An 18,149-nucleotide genomic window follows, 5' to 3' on the forward strand; every position below is an offset into this window, starting at 1 on the left:
CTGGACAAACCACACACACACACTAACATCAGCTTTACCTTACCATAATTGTCTGGGAGACCTTGTCGGAGTGAGGAAGAGTAAGAGTTTGTTTTGTTTCCAAACACTGACAGTCAGACATGTTGCTGAAGCACTTCAGGTTGACTGCCGACTGAGCCTTTTCAGCGTGCTGACAAACCTTATATGTATTCAAGCAAGAGCTAAATGGTCACTGACCAGCTTGGGTTTCAGCTGGTCCTCGCTGTCTCCATGGCCCAGTCGTCCGTAGCGACCCTTGCCCCAGGTGAAGAGCTCTCCACTAGCAGTGATGCAGGCACTGTGCGCCCCTCCGGCTGCGATATCCACCACTTCCACTCCCCTCAGGGACTCAATTACACGAGGACGGTCACAGGGACTAAAGTCAAGAGGAAGTCATTGTTACTATAAAAACATATCTCTTCACACTGTCTTAATGGATGGATTTGTATACTTAATGAAGTGGAAATTGAAGGTGCAAAGTGCGTAATTTGATTCAGTCTCGACCTTCTATTGCCATGGCCGAGTTTTCCATCCTCGGCCTCTCCCCATGAGTAGACTTCCCCCTCAGAGGACAGTGCGAGGCAGTGCTTCCCTCCAGAGTTTACAGCCACTTTCCTGATGAAGACGTGTTGGATGGACTCCAGTAGAGTGGGGGTGGACACAGACTCTGTGCCTCCAATACCCAGTCTGCCGCCAGCTCCATATCCTGTGGCATACAGCTGAGGATCAAGACAACAAATGTTAGTGGGACAGCACATTGCATTTTCCTGGAAGTCATCACACTGCGATAAAAGCAGAGGCTAATATTTGGACAGACCTTTCCATCAGCAGTGACAGCAAACAGGGTCTGCTCCCCGCCAATAAGCTGCACTGGCCGCAGTGTGGCGAGGGCTTCGGTGGGAGTGGGCACTTTGACCTTTGCCCCCTCAATGCCCCCCAGCTGACCTCTGTGGTTGTGGCCCCAGCCGTAGATGGTGCCGCTCCCCCCAGCGGAGAGTGTCCAGTCGTCTGGTCGTCGATTCATCCACTGTACAAGCTGCTCGTCGTGCTCCCGCTTGAACAAGTCATGACTCTCGTGGAGGCTGTTCATGCTCTCGTGATCGGCCATAAGCTCACGAATTTTCTTTGTAACCTTCAAAGGGAAGAAGTAATGGAGGGAAACGGATTAAGAACATTCTCTGGTCAAGGCGTGACGGAGAAAAGTAAAGGCTAGCACAGACAGCACAGCCTGGCACACCCACCTCATCCAGGAAGGGTCTTGGTAGAGAGCTTCTCTTGTCTAGAGCCACAGCGACTCTGGAGGCAGTGCAGTATCGGCGGAACCAGGCCCACTTATGGGTCTCAGCACAGCAGGGTAAGGTGTCAAGCTCAAGATCGCAGGCAAGAGCAACCAAGACCTGAACAAAATGTTCAAAATTAGCCTCTGAGAGAAAACTGTATTGAATGATTTATAAAACATCCAATATGCTCTTAGACTATGTTACCATTGTGCTGGTAAGAAAACAATTGTGAGCACACCTTGAAAAATGGACTATGAAGCAGCTGCTTTCCTCCCCTGACAATGGGGTCCTCGTACTCATACTGTCTCTGCAGAGCCTCTGGTAGCCCCTTCACTAGAGCTGCCAGCGCACTGCCCGTGAAACTCTGAAAGAAAATAAAACACATAAACATAGATAGATATTAAATAGAGACTGCTTTTCTTCATTTTCATCATCATTGCAGTTGTTTAAGACTTAAACAAAGTATAACAGAAAATTGCAGCACAGCAGTAGATGGTGAAGAAAAGGGTACAATTGTAGGAAGGAAAATGCAATCAATTGAATAAATAAACTCACAAATCATGACATACGTCATGACAAAAAATAATGATGAACACAAGAAAGGCTGCGTACTCACCATAGAGCGAGCCTCGCCTTCACTGTCACCCAGCAGCCTGTTAATGTTGATGGACTGACCGTACTCTGTGGTAAGGAGCTTTCGTAGTCTCTGCAGAGCCCACATCCTGTGTCCAGCAGCTGGACAAAATGAAATAAAACAATACAATTTCTAACAAACATGTATCAACTGCACTTACAGATAAAAAAAAAAAAATCAAAAAGATTCAGCTTTTGAGAATCATAGTGTACCTAGTGCACTAAGTTGGGCACAGGCAGCAAGGGAAGCGGCCAGACGAGGCACTATGCTCCTGTTGGAGGCAAAGTTGAGCCTGAAGTCCAACAGACAGGTGACCAAATCCATGGAGGGGCAGGACAAGATACAGCGATCGGACAGCAAGTCTTTGGGACCTGAGGAAAGACACAAAAAAAAACTCAGTGTCACAAGAATAGGCTGTCTGTATTGGTGCCACTGTGGCATGATTTCAGAAATATACCATATCAAATGGTATACGTAATAATGTGTAAGAGATATTTGTCTGGTTTATTTCAGTCACTGTGTGTAGTTTAAGTTCTGGCGGCAAAGCTAGTGTCAGCATCCTGTTGTATGTGTTTGTTGCAGCTCACCAGCAGCAGGCATGATGGGGTAGACAGTGAAGCGCCAGCCCCAGCCGTTGACAGAGCCATCACTGGTGAATTTCCATTTGAGTTCATCTCCAGGGATCCTTAACTCACTGGACCAGTCAGACCACTCCCGACCTAAAACACACACACAGCATGCCGCCACATTCATTTTTGATTCATTGGCATATGCTTGATGATTTCTTCATTTTACAGTCTTCCTCCCATTACCTGATCTGACAGAGACAATCCTATTGGCTCCATCCATGATTGTCAACGGGTCGTGACGTCTCTCAGTTGAACATTGTCGGTCAAACTCTATCCTTAGACCCTCAGCACCTACAGAATAAAATAAGAGACAAGACATACTGATTTCAAGTTTTGCTCACTGAAGTTGCTCTAGATAGAAACATTTGGCCAATGTCTGACTTAAATGTAAACTAAAGAATCCATTCTCCCTTTTTACCTGGAATCTTCACGGTGCCACTGGTAGAGGTGTCATCTGTGTATGGATGGCTGCTCTCCACAACAACTGGCTGGGAGGACAGACGGCCACTTTGGGAGTCTGTGGCAACGTCCTCCAACTCAGTGACACACAGCTCCAGCAGCATGTCAGCAACCTGCACACCACAGAGACCCAAGTGAGTCAAATGCTACCAGCGGAAATCACAAGGCCTACGTGGTATCAAAAAAACAGACTACAGTTCATCACCTGTGGATAAGCTGTACCCATGCCGGACAGCACAGCAGACAGCACCTCCTTGCCCTTCTCCCCAGAGCGACACGACACTGCCAGTTTGAGCAGGTCCACCATGACACGTGTATCGTCAGGCACAAGCAGACTTGTGAACTCATCGAGGTACTGAGGCTCTGGACCAACCACTTTGCTCTGGCTCTCAGAGTCCTGGAGATGTACATAAAACAAGAAAATGGCCGAGTTAGGTACATGGGGCTGGGGTTAATAGTTAAAGCTCAGTTAGAGTGACTAACCTCTTTTGTCTTGGTCATGGTCTCAGCTATGATGCTAGCTGCTCCGGGGTCATCTGTGACAGGGATGAAAGGGCGCGAGGAGGCACCAGAGGCAGAGGGAGTCATAGCTGATGACGGGGTGACAGCTTCCTCTGATGAGGGAACCTGTTCACACACACAAAGACACACATGGTAGTGCCACACAGTAAGAAAATGCAGTGCGTTTGTTACTGTGGTTATTGCAGAACAGGAGTCAATCACCTAAGACTGAAACCTTAAGGATTCTCACTTTGAGTCCAAGAATGAAAATGAAGATTGTTGTGGTAGAAAACCTAAGAGCTGCAATTATGATCAAAGCCCTGTCTGTGTCTGGCGTTTCCAAATTGACCCCAATATAAATTGCTGATGGTTGCATCAACACATCTGGCCGTTGAGGAAAATGCTGTAAAAGTAAATGTTTGTAAGCCAACGCCAAACTGAATATATTGCGTTCCTCACCTCGCCCTTCTTGTCTTGCCAGGGATTAGGGCTGACTCGTTCCTCAGCTTCAGGCAGGACAGGAGGCCCTTCTTCATCACTAACGCTCGATGAGGACGAGGAGTCTGATGGCGGAACAGGTGAGCTGGAAGGACACTCTGCTGGCAGAATCATGCTGGCTGGCATCAGAGCACCGACCACTGCATCCCTGGGGGAACACAAAACCCGTCCTGTCAACAGCAATACTCAGTAATGACAATTATCAGAGCCAATCATCAGATTACATTATTTAGAGGTCATGCACACTTTTACCTCATCCTGTTCAGAATTCAAATTCTGTATCATGTTTGCGACAACTCATGGACAGAGTAACCTGCTATGGGGAACCTGGACAAATATATGTTGTTCACGTTTACACTTTAACTGACTGATCAGTGACTGTGCATTCTTTAAATCTAGTAATGTTTCTTTGTTTTTTTGTAATGTTTCTAGTGGTCCTTTTTAAGTGCATGTTTTTATGTGCAACATTTTATTGCATCTCTGTTCAGATTTCTTTGTGTGTTCATTATGTTTTTGTTTTTAATTTGATGGCTCAGAGTGTAGTGCAACAAGAAGAAAACAGAGGGGGATGACATGGGACAAAGGTCCGAAGCCAGACTTGAAGTTGTTGTGTTGCAGTTATATAGTGTGCATCGTGGTTTTCCGACCCACCAGGAGAGGATGAGTGGACAACATACCTGGCATACATGATTTGGAGGGCTGACAGCACATGATACAGAGCCTGCTGTTTGGCCAAGTTGCCGTCCAGACTGAGGAGAATCTTGGCCAACGAGGGACGATTAGGCTTCACACTGCTCTGCCCGCTCATCTTGTTGCTCACTGCTGATGAGTCACTGTCTGACTGGACGCCTGTGGTGTAAGACACCGAAACAATGAGACAAACTCTGTCACTGACGTGAAGCACCCTGGCCCAGCTCTCGCCATTATCAGTCAGTGACAAAGCTGAGGTGCCAGCAGACACAGTCCCAGTCCAACCTGTCCCAAACAATGGCTTGTGTGTTACAACTGTAGGCTTGTCTTTTATATGACTTAGTTGACTCCAAGTCTTTACTAGAGTTGGCACAGGTTGGCCTGTGAAGAACTGGGGTCGTACTTATCAAGCATCTGAGAATTACACCTGTGAGTGCACAGAAAAGTGTGGACTCAAAGTGATCACATCATTAATCAAAGTTTGCTTGGTGCCAAAAAGAGACAAGAGACAAAAAAGTGGTGTCACATCCTATCATATGTTCAAACCAAATGCAAATAATAGACTACAATAACCCTGTTCTGAATTATACATATTGCTTCAGCTAAGATATTATTCATCGTGACCAGTGTCAATCATCACTTAAATTCACTGTTAGCAATTTGAGAAATTCAGGCCCTGGTCTGACTATGACAGCAGCTTCCCCTTGTGGACAATCTGCACTACCATTACAATCCAAACCATCAGGTTTGACAGACTGGCTGTAAGAAAAGAGAGGATTACCCAAATAGGATGCACCCAGCGAGTCCCTGGCTGTCTGGAAAAGTACTGGCTCGTGAACGGAGGGTGTGGTCACATCCACAGTGGTCCAGGCCACGCTGTGGGAGGAGCCACAGGCCACTCGAGTGATCTTCTGTCCCTCCAGACCCTGCACCAGGGTGGGCTTCCTGTTAACTGTGGTGGTGCCATTTCCCTGCTGCCCGTGGTCATTGTCACCCCATGCATACACCTGACAGAGAAACACAACACTAAGATTGGATTTCACCTTGGTTGCGGTTTGTTTTAAAATGGAAAATCATCAACTTAATTTTCCATACTTTTGTTTCTGGACTGAAGAAAAAGTAAAGGCACCGTTCCAAGCACTTCATCTTAACAACCTCTTAAAGTGGTCAAACACTGAGTAGCTGCCTTTCATCATTGGAAGTGATGTGCAAACATTATTAAATTTGTTCTGAGGGAAGGTATTATACAAGATGAAATAAGCTGTGTAACAGCAAAGGTCAGAGGTGCCTAGAAAAGTAGAGTCGATGAATAAACTCCGGCTGCAGCAGGACAAAGTCACACGTCTGGAACCGTGCCATTATAGCAAATGAGCACCTAAGTGCCTGAGCGATGTGCCCTGGTTTATAATACTCTGAGGTGGAGGTTAGTACGAACCTGTCCTGTGTCTGTGACAGCCAAACAGTGCAGGGCTCCAACAGCAACGTGGACAATCTTTTTGCTCCTCAGTCCCTCCACCATCTGGGGCTTCCGCACATGGACATCGGTGCCATGGCCCAATCGGAAATAGTCGCCTTTGCCCCTGTTTGGAAACACAAACGGCGAGCAGTCATTGGAAAACGATGAGGAAAAATGATCACGGATCATGTATGGTCACTGTCTCACTAATCTCACCAGGTCCACACAACTCCAGATTTAGTAAGAGCCAAGGAGAACTGTGCTCCACATTCAATTTGGCAGACACCCTGCCCGTTGAGCCGCTCTATGTTCTGGGGGATGTTGCAGCCCTCACTGCCTCCACGACCCAGCTTCCCAAAATCCCCATCACCCCAGGAGAACACCAAGCCTGACAAAAATAAAAACATACATCACAAACTAGAAGCTGAAACACATCTTTATAACCTAAAGAAAAACTTCTATGGCATATCAAAGTGTTAACATTCAGGGTTTTAGACCAAACTGCACTGTGTGTGTGATACTAAAATACAAACAACAAAAGTACCTTCATCAGTGAGGGCTAGAGTCTGGGCATCCCTGCTCCCACAAGCCACCTGGATAACGCGGTGTCCCAGAAGCACTTTTACCTAGATGACGAGGAGGCAGCAACCAAGAGGGTGTGATCAGTTTTGCACACTTAGTAGTATAGTATACATGGAATTATGTCATTAGGGCACCTGGTGTATATATTTGTCATAAAGTCTGTTGTCATTATTTTGCCCAATACTATCCTTAAGCCCATCAGTAAAGAAAGGGGTGAGGCAGGAGATGCTGACGTACCAACTTAGGCCTCAGCTGAGTAGTGTTGTCCCCATGTCCAAGGCGGCCATATTCCCCCAAACCCCAGCTGTACAGCTCCCCACTAGAGGTGATTGCTGCACTGTGAGAGCTGCCACAGGCGATGTCGCGGATGCGCTTGGTCTTCAGGGCTTCAATCAACCGAGGTTTGTCACAGTTCCTAAGATGGAAAATCATACTTTTCTTTAATCATATCATCAGAATGATGCCAACAACACTGCTGTATCTGTGCAAGATAACACACATTCTGCTGAAGTGTCCCAGTTTGCCGTCATCTCCTTCTCCCCAGGAGAACACCTTCCCGTCCACAGTCAGGGCCATGGCGTGGCGCCCCCCAGAATGCACAGCAACTTTCTTAACCACGTAGTTACTGAGTGCAGTGATCTGACGGGGTATTGGGATGGTCCCACTGGACAGGCCCAGGCCTAACCTGCCGTTAGTGGCCTCTCCACAAGCGTAGATCTTCCCCTCAACTGTCACTGAAACAGAGACACAATAGTTACATACACATACACATACAGCATACGTGCAGGTTATGCAGGAACATAAACTCCAATCACATTTATCACCAACCTGCAAAGAGGCTTTTAGAGCCACCGGCCACTTGTACCACATTGAGTGCAGAGAGGGTTTCAGAGAAGGACGGCACCTTGATCTGTGAAGGATACAAACAAAACTGATCATAGAGAACGCAGCAGCTTCTGAGCTTCTCCCGCAGACTCAACGCAAGGGCGTATCTGCTCCCCTCCTCTCTTCACTCTCTACTGAGACATCCTCAGTTGTGCTTATCATAGAGTACACACACATTGTAACACAGCCACAAGACAGAAACGGATAAAATGGGGTCACTGGTGGAAGGTAGAACATTTACTTTACTCATGTTCTCATTTGAGTATTTCAGTGTTATACTACTTTACACTTCTATTTTACTGCATGCCTTTAAATACATTTCTACATACATTTTACAGGACTTTTTACAACACAACTTTTACTTAAGTAATGGATCTGAATACTTCTTCCATCACTGATTTGGGTCGTAGCAGCAACTACGAGTGACACCTATCTAGGGAAAATGCTTTTGAATTCATGTATAATGAAAGTGTTGTATAAAGATTAAACTTCCACTTTATTGGGGGGATTTAAGACAAGTACACTATTGGCTAGTTTAGCCTTGGATTTACATGCCTATATAAAAACTCAAAAGCTGCACCTTAGAACCCTTCAGTCCTCCCAGCTGGTCCTTGTCATTCAGCCCCCAGACAAACACTTTGGTCCTGATGGTGGCTGCAGACTCCAATCCTGATGACTTCTTCCGAGCAAGACTTAAGGATAAAACAAAAACAATTCCTAGATATGAATTCACCTTATCTTCAGTTTATATTCTCATGTTCACTGTCTGAAAATATTTTTAAAAAGCATAGGTGTGTTCAAGTAAGCATAGCTGTATGGTTAATTCACACTACAGGAAAAGACCATACACTCTTAATGTAGCTTAATGGTCCTTAGTCATGGTAACTCATAATGGCATTAAGTCATTCACCTTCAATTTACTGGTTCACCTCTCAAACCCAGATTATCTCATGTTTGCTAAAGCTGAGGGATACATTTACTACCAAAAAACATTTTATTTTTTCATTTGGCACTAAAATTCTTTGGCCCATCATACCTCCCTGTGGCAGTTTTGTCATCATCCTCTTCTTCATTGTCGGACGCCAGGAAAGGGACGGTAGCCAGGTCTTCATCCTCTGCTCTGATGCGCCCGACGATGGCAAGTCCATGAATCTTGCAGTCTATACCGGAGCTGCGGCACTGCTTTATTGCAATCTCGATGTATCTGTGATACTGGTGGGGGGTGGGGGAGTATCATTTATGTTATTACAACACACATTTTTGGGGAATAAAAAATGATTAAAGGAAAGTTAATGGCAACGTTTTATGTCAACCAACCTCAGTGCAGTCAGTGAGCAGAAGGACAGTGGTGTCTGTGGGATTGATGTTGATTGTCTTCAGTTCAATTAAGTTGTTCAAAGAGCTTCCACCTGTACATCAAGAAAAAAACATTTATTATGTCAAGATACAATGATCTAGCATCTATCCAAACTAAAAAAGGCAACAAAAAACTCATGTTGGTCAACTTTTAAAAGGGGACAACAGCAATTTTACTCACCTGACACCACCACTAGTGAGGGCATGTAGCTGCTGTCTGCTGGGTCCACTATCATCTTCAGCCTGTGCACGAGAACGTCTGGGAAGAGCTCGAGACGAATCCAGTGCTGCAGAAAGGAGGATGACAAATCCTGTCAGGTGATGCATTACACTTTAATAAAGCTAAACTAAACAGACTGTCATGCCGTTTATTAGAGTATGCAATTCAATCTCCTGCCTTTCCCTGCGAGCCGGAGGACTGCCAACACTGATCACTGCTGTCAATGAGGCGTGAGGCCTGGTTAACGGAGGATGAGACATTGAGGCTCTTGACAGCACGAGACCAGTCGTCAATCAGCATCCCACGCTGGCTGCTGTGATGCTTCTTGAGCTGTTTTCCTGAGCGGCCACAGAATGCTGGAGACTGGCCTAATTGTGGGAATGATGAACAAAAGGTTTACACACATGCAGATGCATACAAACAGAGATGTCACACATACCGACTCGGCACATGTGTGACTAACCGGGCTCATTGATTCGGCCAAAGGAATGCCTGGTGTTGTGTTTGCGGGTCTTGAAGCAGTTTTCGCAGAAGTCAAAGTCGTCACAGTTCCTGCACTTGAACCTGGCGCCGTTTATAGGGAACATCTGACAGCCATCACACCTGGAGACAATACAAGTTGAATTTGAACAACATTTTGAGGTACATAGTTAACTGGGCAGACAGAAACCATGAACATATCCATACCTCACTCCAGGGTGAACACTGGGCACCAGTTCCATTTCAGACAACAGGCCAGTCCAGTGGGACTGCTGAGGGAAGTCTACTATCACATCCTTTCCATTCGCACTGAAAGCTAAAACAAACCATTTAGCTCCATTAGTACAGAACATAATGGATTCAACTAACAGCATATTTAATGGGGGCGTTTGTTCAGATTAGAAATAGAATTAAAAAAAAGGAGAAGATACTTTATTTAAAAGGCTACAGAGAATGTCTTACCTTTGACAACACCAACACTCCTATGGGTGACAGAGCCCCATTTGTACTTTGGTGTGGTGACTGTGGGTTTCACCCTCACTTTGTCACCAATCTTTATGTGAGAGGGAGAACTCTGCGGTGGGAATCCTGGAAAGAGCAAATAACGACCCAGAACATATCAAAACATGCTGCCAATGTTTCACCAGAACTGCTCACTTCTCGTTATCATTACGAGCATCAGGTCACATTAAAAGCACGAAATCTTACCAAGTAGCTCGATGTGGATGTAGCGGACCCAGTACGTTCCTCCTTTTTGCTGCCAGTCACATTGCACATTCAAATCATGAAGTCCATCTCTGTCCAGTTTAATCACTTTCCCGACATCTCCGTCATACACTTCCTCATACGTTCTGCAGCACTTCACCATCATCCCCACCTGCAGAGAAGGTCAGTGGTCCATCACACTGAAGTCACATTCTCTTAAAGCAGCTTTAGAAAATCTTTAAAGGGCTGCTGCTCTTACCTGAATGTTCTCTCTTATATACACAGCGTAATCATCATTGCTTTGGAAATCAGATCTCTTCTTAAATGTCTGGCTCTCAGTCACCACTGCACCTGGAGGCTAATGTTACATGCATAAAACCAGTATTAAACATGTCAGAAGGAGAACTTGGCAGGAAGAGTGACTCAATTATTGATAGGAGAAATAAAAGAGAAAGTAATGTACCACAGTGAATGTCGGCTCCGTCTCCTCCAGTTCCTCCAGCACCTCCTCATCAGAGTATTCATCTGACACAGTGTCTGCATCTGACAGCTCAGTGACGTGAATGTCTGGATGGTCCAGCAGCCAGCCCACCAGAGCCTCAACACCTGATGTATATGCTCAATTAATCTCCAAAAGAAGATCTTTATATCACATAGTGCCATAAATATAGCAGGAACACTTTATACTCCACAGAGTTTTAGAGTAATTGAATCCAATGTATTCACAAATTCAGGTCTGTGTCATATGAAAATATACCTGGGACACCAGAGGCACTGCCTGTTGTTCCAGACAGCGATTTCAAGGCAAACTCGATGTTCTTCCGTGGGAATCCCATCTCCATAAGCTGGAGAACTATGGGTAAGGGAGGAACGGGGGAGGTCTTCTGTTTCTTCTGTTTGGGAGGTCGGACATGTTGTATGGTGACAGGCGTGGTGGCCTCACTGGAGCTGCTCTCCTCAAACAGCGGAGAGGACGGGTGGGCGGACTCCACAGCCAGGTACTGGCAAACTGCCAGAGCCGCAGCCTACATAAACAGTGATACACACAGATACCACTGAGGTCAAACTGAATACACCGGCCCTAATGTATGTAGCATTACAGTGAGAAAGGCCTATTGACGCACCTCCATCTCTTGCCTGTCAAAAATGGCCTTGATGGGGGAGGGTTGAGTGGCAGCAGACAGTAGTTGCTGCAGGAGGATTAATGGAGGCAGGGGACCTTCAGGGGACAAGTCTCCCACATCAGGGGATGACACCACTGGATCCTCTGCACAAAAAAGATGTGTCACAACCAGAACAGACAGATAACAATAAAATTTTGCTTCAGAGTTCGAGTTCAGAGTAAAGTCTAATCTCTGATCAGCAATTTAGTTTACATTCACCAACATATTATCTCAGGGAAACCTCCAAAGAGCAGAAGCAGAAGAAACACAGCTTATCATCCCCAAATATTCACTCAGTGAGAGCCATGATGTTTCCCCAAAGTAGCAGAGTGCAGCAGGGGGTTTGGAGGGTCACTGCACTTCATTAGGCCTAATAATAATTTCTATCTCTGGGTGAGGTCTTACCACTGGGGTTGGGTCCTATGTCCACAACAGCCGGCTGTGAAAGGATCTGCCTGAGTTTGTCCTGATGAGAGAGGAGGGCCCGCGCTGCCTTTAAAATATACAACCTCAGCTGCTGGCACCGCAGCAAATGAATGTCCACCTGGTCAGCTGGAGACACAATTGCCCTCATTAAATCCACTGGACTCGACCTTAGACTCTGAACATTAAATGAAATTATCCCTCATAGCTGAAAACCTTTTGTTGTGATCATTATTTGTAATGAAGAAATGAGACAAGCTACCATTTATCAGAACAAAGCCATGTATGCTGCCAGGGCACTTTACCAGACATTAGTCTAAATGCAGTCGATGATTTTTTATTTTTTTTTTCTGTACCTGTAAGGCCGCGACTAAGAGACTTCTTCATGCGTTGTTTCTCCAGTTTGCTTCCTGCCAGGCTGACCAGCTGGGCCCAAACTGCCAGCATGGGCTCAGAGAAGGGCAGATTCTGCACACTGAAGGTTACTGCTGGCAGCTGAAAATGACAATAAAAAAGGAAATCAGTACTTTATTGTCTAAGGAATTTCTTAATAGTAAGAGTAGAGCTAATGTACTAGTTTAATGTGAACACTTGAGCATATAAACACTTCCATACCGGTTTGAGATGGCTGAGCAAGCAAACCCTGCACGTTCTCATTTCGTGAAATTGGACGGTAATGCGCCCCTTTGGGGTGATGCGAGTGACTGTTCCCTCCCCATATTCCTCATGAATAACTTGGCCTCCTAGCCTGAGGCGCCCATCTATTCCTCCAATGACTGCCAGCACTGCCATCAGACTGCCTACTCTAGGACCCTCTGAATCAGGAAAATATTCCTCCAGGAAACACTGAAATAGAGAGGGGACAATTACAATCACCATTTTGTTAGAGCCGATTTAATGAATGAAGCCAGAATGAAAGCACTAACGCGGGTTAACATTTTAACACACAATAATTGAATCCATCATACTGCAATAATTCTTACTGCTTCAGATTGGCAGCCTGCCATAACATCCCCAATGGAGCTCAACAGAGTATTGATGTAATCATTTATCATGCTGTTCCACTGGCTAAGAGAGTGAAGAGTTCGCAGGACAGAAACAATTTCCTCAGCCAGTGTGCTGCTGTGAGTGGCTGTTAGAGACGCCTGAGGGCGGGACTTCCTCCTTCGCAGGGAACCCTCTGTGTAGAGGAAGTAGCAATTATTATAGAAATACACTTCAAAATGGAATGAAAATTATTTCCACTAGAGCCTGAGGATGATTGATCACCATACCTCTGAGAAGTGGCAGGTCTGAAGAGCAGGTGCTTAGTAAGCTTCCCAAGAAGTTGAACAACTTCTCCACCAAGAACTTCATGTCCTGAGAGCGCTCAGTCTTGTCCCATGAGGGCAACACTGCCTGCAGGAGGCGTAGTGCCAGGATCTGGAAACACACATGTTGTAGAAGACAAGTGTTCCATCATCAAATGTTTGTAAATTAGCATAATTAAGCTACCAACAAGAATACGCAAGTCCACGTTTCATCAGTAGCACAGACAGTACATCTGACACAATCATGGTAATTATCCCACCTGTCTCTGCAGAGTAATGGCATTGAAGGACTGGTGTCCCTCAACAATTCGGATGAGCAGGCTAATCCATGCAGAGGTGCTCAGCGTGGTGCACATCTGGGGCATGAGAGCAATGCTGCGTATGAAGCCCAGCGTGCACCAGCTCCTGTGCTGCTCCCGAGAGACCAGCCTGTGGGAGTGACAGCCTGACAACAAAAGAGGGTGCATTTAGAATAAGACAAAATCCAACAACTTGGCTTGTAATAAAGATAAAATGCAATCTTGGGTTGTTGTACTAGAGACTTTTTTTCATATGTTCTGTATTGATGTGAGTATGTGTACAGATATATACATATACTGGTATGTGTGTATATATGTATGAGTGTATGTGGTTAGTTGTTAATCAATAAAGACACCGTTGGAAAAAATAAAAATAAGATGATTTTTATCAACAGTGGATCAGCTACCTGACTTGTCATTAGCTCCACTTTCCACAAGCATCCTCAGTAGCCCACAGAGGGTCCGTGTAGCATCTGTTTGCAACACATCTGCATAGATCCCAGATGATAAAGACAGTGTCTTCAGCAGGTTGACTGTGCTAGTTTGCATCATAGCTGTCGGGTGGCTGCTTTTCTCCATCAGCTCACCTTCTGTGATGAGAGAGGACATTGTAAATGTCATTACATGACCCATTTAGCTTGTAGCTGTGGTGATTTGTACTGAGGCGGTATTGTGAACTGACCTGTATCATCCTCTGTGTCTGAGTCCTCAGTTGGGGGCTGGGCAGCTGGTGGTGGCTCTGCTAGTTTAAGGTCATATTTGCCCTCTTTTCCCATCCTGTAGGAGTTGGTGCTGCTAGTATCCCACTGGACCCTGATCCAGCCATCTTCACCTAGCTCGCCAATGACCCTACCAAGACCTGGTGCTGGGCCGTCCTGGACAGACAATGCACAGGGTCAAATACTAAACACCAGGCTTTTCCTCCCTGCTGTAGTTAGTAATTACAAAGCAGTGATCCATCAACTACCAAAATGACTTTAAAATGGATTCAGGTACCTGATCTCCCCATTTCCAGTCAACTCCCCTCATAACCCTAGTGCCTATCTTCATCATGGCAGCTAGTTCAGGGCCCGAGGCAGGTAGGGGGGCAGGGGCAGCCTCCTTTCTGGACTCTTCCAGTACTGTCGCTGAGCTCCCAAGTGCACATAAACTCAGGTCTTCCTCACTGCTGTCTGTGCTGGGTCCTGGAAATGCAACAACAGTACATGTATAGATGTCCTGCTTCTGCTTCTTCTCTGGGTAGCCTGGGTCTATTTGGTGGCCAGTACTCACCTATGAGCCTGAGTATACTCTGTGTGAGGGCTAATATGCCAGAATTTAGCAAGAGACTGAGGCTATTGGACCCATGTTTCAGGGACAGCATGTGTATCATGGCTAGAAGGAAGCGAGCTTGTGGAATGGTGCCAAGACTTGGTCCCGCTGGGTTCTCATTGGTGATGGTCTGCAAGGGAACAGGCTGCACACCTAGTCACAAGAACAGGTGGTCAATGAGTTAGTATGTGCGTATAACAGGCCTTACCAGTTCAGTTTTCTGAGAAGAACCAGCCTTATGATGAGGCTACTCACCGAGCTCTTTGAAGCGGGCGCTTGCCTCAAGCAGGATGTTGCGAACATTGTGGATGGCCCAGGAATACAACTTGCCGAAGGTCACCTCTAAAAGCATGCGGTTGAAGGGAGGGATCAAATCCACATCCTTCAGGCAGTCAGACAGGGGCTCTCTGAAAAGGACAGTTGAAACATTAGAGGGCTTAATGTCTGACCACAACACTGTGGCTAAAACAGACGCCATCATTACATTCTTATTAGTGGTTTTGTTTCAGCAGTTACAGAAAAATCACAGAACTGTCTATTCAACTGACATTCAATGTCCACTGAATGATCATATTCTGATACACCAACTACGATATGAATGAACTCCACTGGATGCAGGGAAATTTCTTAAAGGATACCTCTGGTATTTTTCATTTATTTTAGGTTCAAAATGACTGGTAAGTATAAAACGTTTTGGAACTGGTCCAGTACATCACCTCAGCTAAGGAATGACCTAATTAACAAACTAACCAATTGAGGCCACGGTAGACCAATGACTCCTGTGTTCTGCAAGGTGAAAGTACTGTTTTTGTTAACCTCTATGGGGACCCTTTCCATAATGTTGTCAAAGACTTCAAATAACAGTCTAAGCCTGTCACTTTTGGAGGACGTACTTTGATGGGCGCAGTTGTCCATTCGCAGCTGCCAGCTGAAGTAATCTACCAGGCCAATTACAAAACTTTTTATCCCTACAACTCATTCTGAAACCAACATGTGTAAAATAGGGCCCGGGTTTAAAAAGACCGGAGTTATCTTTTAATGGGGTTTTCACCATGGAACCAAACCTGTTCACTTACCCAATGTTGGTCCCTTCTGGTATGACCCTTTGCCAGCCACAGAGCATGGCATACTGCACAGATGGCAGCAGGAAGCTTTTGGAGGCCAACTTCAGCATAGTGTCTATGCCCTCAAGTCTCACCTCAGCCCTCTCCAGCTACAATGAAACAGAATTAACATCTGTCATGCTTTTTAACCACCTTTGTTTTCTACCTTATCACAGTGATTTCTTCTGAAGTCAGTCGTGATGTCTTGTTTATAATCACCTGTTTGAGAAGACACTTCCTCATCTTCTCTACATCCAGGGGCTCCTCTTTCAGTGCAAACTCCACTATAGTGGCCATGAGACTGGACTGGGAAAAGACACCCTGAACACTGTGCTTCAGCCACCGGTACTTCTGGACATTGGACACAGTGTTCAGAAGCGGATGCCACTTGTCCTGCTGTACACCAAGAAAACAATACAGGAATGTCAGACTATAATCATAGCCACAGTGTTGCATCAGTGTTTAGTGCAGTGTAATAAAATTACTATATACTAAAATATATATTTGGGCTAAACCCTAAGTGCTTGAGACACAGAGTAACAATTTCTTACAGGTAATTAGTTATTCTCATTTTCCGATATAAGATAAAGTGGATGTGATTCAATGCCAGTCTGTATTCCCACGAGAGCGACTTTATGTTTATATTGTTCCAACAGATGATGGAGAGGATGATAGTTTTAAGATCATAAAACAAAGAATAGATTGCATTAAAGAAGCCTTTGGGGACCTTCTTAATTTCTATCTTGTGAAATGTTCCCATTAAACTACCTTGGATGTTTTGTTAGTGGGCGATTTCCTGTCTGCAGGAGTGGGGCTGATGTGGACATTAATTTCCTCTTCATTGGTCCCTTCATTTTCCAGCTTTGGCTCTTCTATGTCAGCAGATTCAGACTTCTTAGGCACTAAAAACAGAAGGCATTTAAATTCAGAAATGTGTTTGTTTGCATGTGAAGAAAATACAATCCTGTCACTGTATTGTAGGTCTTGAATAACTCACCTCTCTTTTTCCTGCGGTCCCTGATCAGTTTCTGGGTGATTCTCCTCCAGCGGGGCTGAGAGCTCAGCAGCTTCAGTTTGGATACTATAGATAGGTCATTGCTTACAGCCGGGCGCAGCTCATTAAACAGAAAGCGCAGACGCTCAATGACGGGGGCACACACCTCCTTGTATGAGCGACCTTGTTCCTGATGGGTCTATCAGGAATAAGTGGGACAAAGCAAAATAAGCATTCTCCATTTCTCTTTGTATCACAAATTACCAGCACAACATTTTCCAATGAGCAATTAATACAAGTTCTTTTTGTTCTGTTATCACAATGCTGATCTACTATAGTACACAACTTCCAAGCAGTAATCATACCTTGATTAAAGAGCACTTTGCCTGGTAGACCATGCGGCACACGTCAATCACAGATTTAGGGAGGGACCTCTGCTTCCCTTGGTCCACACCCAAGGCACATTGACTGACAAGTGAAAGAGCAATGTGGCCTGTGACAGGAAGACATTTAAATTGTTGGACAACAGCAAGTAATTTTGCATAACCGATAAAAATAAAAAGCTCATTTCAATAGCAAAGTGAGCCAAAATTAGATCCAGATTCCTCCTCAAACAGCCTGTCTGAGACTAGTTGCTAGGTTACCGAGGTCTTGATGTTTGAGCAGGCAGCAGAGCAGCAGGCGGCCCACTTCCTCCACAGGGTGTTCCGGGGGGAAGGTGATGGGTGTAATAAGATGGTACTGCTTACAGCAACGCTCTATTTGGCATAGGAAGTCCTATAATGCAAGAACAAAAAACAAAACATGAAAGCATGCCTCCATCCTTCAGCTTCACGGCTAGTGTGTAGCTACACTGTTTGGTCCAGAGACATTGTTGTCATGCATGTACCTTCACAGTGTGGTCCTGAGTGTTGTTGTCAGCAATAGCCTGCAGGAAAGGCTGTGCGTGGTCGCTAAGGGTTATTCTTCTGGAGTAGAGTTTGGCCTTGTCTGGAGTGGTTGTACCGAGGGAGCTGCAGTGGTCTTCATCCTTCTCTTCATTGTAGTTATAGTGGATCTGACTGGTCTGCAGGCCCCCAGAGAATATAGAGGACTGGAGCCATTCTGTGTGCACAGAGAAAAACATTGTTGTTAAAATTAAACAAAATAAGTT

The 18,149-nt window shown here is 45.4% G+C and overlaps 1 protein-coding gene across 1 annotated transcript in view; it reads right to left on the minus strand.

Annotated features, from left to right (window-relative positions):
* The window catches only part of herc2 (HECT and RLD domain containing E3 ubiquitin protein ligase 2), a 38,184-nt gene that overhangs the window by 6,725 nt on the left and 13,310 nt on the right, over positions 1-18,149 (minus strand). The window contains exons 27-78 of the mRNA XM_070832464.1: positions 17,886-18,100; positions 17,641-17,773; positions 17,362-17,489; positions 17,000-17,195; positions 16,771-16,904; positions 16,222-16,398; positions 15,976-16,112; positions 15,155-15,306; positions 14,861-15,052; positions 14,585-14,772; positions 14,271-14,463; positions 13,996-14,178; positions 13,550-13,734; positions 13,254-13,401; positions 12,963-13,159; positions 12,595-12,825; positions 12,336-12,474; positions 11,962-12,108; positions 11,518-11,660; positions 11,151-11,418; positions 10,857-10,999; positions 10,653-10,751; positions 10,397-10,565; positions 10,151-10,276; positions 9,896-10,004; positions 9,672-9,811; positions 9,386-9,576; positions 9,170-9,275; positions 8,950-9,041; positions 8,669-8,844; positions 8,213-8,324; positions 7,576-7,657; positions 7,247-7,481; positions 6,985-7,162; positions 6,710-6,791; positions 6,382-6,553; positions 6,145-6,289; positions 5,491-5,716; positions 4,697-4,868; positions 3,981-4,167; positions 3,504-3,647; positions 3,226-3,417; positions 2,980-3,133; positions 2,745-2,852; positions 2,520-2,651; positions 2,145-2,303; positions 1,915-2,033; positions 1,537-1,662; positions 1,260-1,415; positions 836-1,150; positions 523-737; positions 217-394 (exon numbers count right to left, since the gene is read on the minus strand). Coding sequence (XP_070688565.1) covers positions 217-394; positions 523-737; positions 836-1,150; positions 1,260-1,415; positions 1,537-1,662; positions 1,915-2,033; positions 2,145-2,303; positions 2,520-2,651; positions 2,745-2,852; positions 2,980-3,133; positions 3,226-3,417; positions 3,504-3,647; positions 3,981-4,167; positions 4,697-4,868; positions 5,491-5,716; positions 6,145-6,289; positions 6,382-6,553; positions 6,710-6,791; positions 6,985-7,162; positions 7,247-7,481; positions 7,576-7,657; positions 8,213-8,324; positions 8,669-8,844; positions 8,950-9,041; positions 9,170-9,275; positions 9,386-9,576; positions 9,672-9,811; positions 9,896-10,004; positions 10,151-10,276; positions 10,397-10,565; positions 10,653-10,751; positions 10,857-10,999; positions 11,151-11,418; positions 11,518-11,660; positions 11,962-12,108; positions 12,336-12,474; positions 12,595-12,825; positions 12,963-13,159; positions 13,254-13,401; positions 13,550-13,734; positions 13,996-14,178; positions 14,271-14,463; positions 14,585-14,772; positions 14,861-15,052; positions 15,155-15,306; positions 15,976-16,112; positions 16,222-16,398; positions 16,771-16,904; positions 17,000-17,195; positions 17,362-17,489; positions 17,641-17,773; positions 17,886-18,100 — 8,426 coding nt within the window. The remainder of the gene's footprint in view (positions 1-216; positions 395-522; positions 738-835; positions 1,151-1,259; positions 1,416-1,536; positions 1,663-1,914; positions 2,034-2,144; positions 2,304-2,519; positions 2,652-2,744; positions 2,853-2,979; positions 3,134-3,225; positions 3,418-3,503; positions 3,648-3,980; positions 4,168-4,696; positions 4,869-5,490; positions 5,717-6,144; positions 6,290-6,381; positions 6,554-6,709; positions 6,792-6,984; positions 7,163-7,246; positions 7,482-7,575; positions 7,658-8,212; positions 8,325-8,668; positions 8,845-8,949; positions 9,042-9,169; positions 9,276-9,385; positions 9,577-9,671; positions 9,812-9,895; positions 10,005-10,150; positions 10,277-10,396; positions 10,566-10,652; positions 10,752-10,856; positions 11,000-11,150; positions 11,419-11,517; positions 11,661-11,961; positions 12,109-12,335; positions 12,475-12,594; positions 12,826-12,962; positions 13,160-13,253; positions 13,402-13,549; positions 13,735-13,995; positions 14,179-14,270; positions 14,464-14,584; positions 14,773-14,860; positions 15,053-15,154; positions 15,307-15,975; positions 16,113-16,221; positions 16,399-16,770; positions 16,905-16,999; positions 17,196-17,361; positions 17,490-17,640; positions 17,774-17,885; positions 18,101-18,149) is intronic.

The sequence above is a fragment of the Pempheris klunzingeri genome, chromosome 6 (genome assembly GCF_042242105.1).
Source record: "Pempheris klunzingeri isolate RE-2024b chromosome 6, fPemKlu1.hap1, whole genome shotgun sequence".
NCBI classification, from domain to species: Eukaryota; Metazoa; Chordata; class Actinopteri; order Acropomatiformes; family Pempheridae; genus Pempheris; species Pempheris klunzingeri.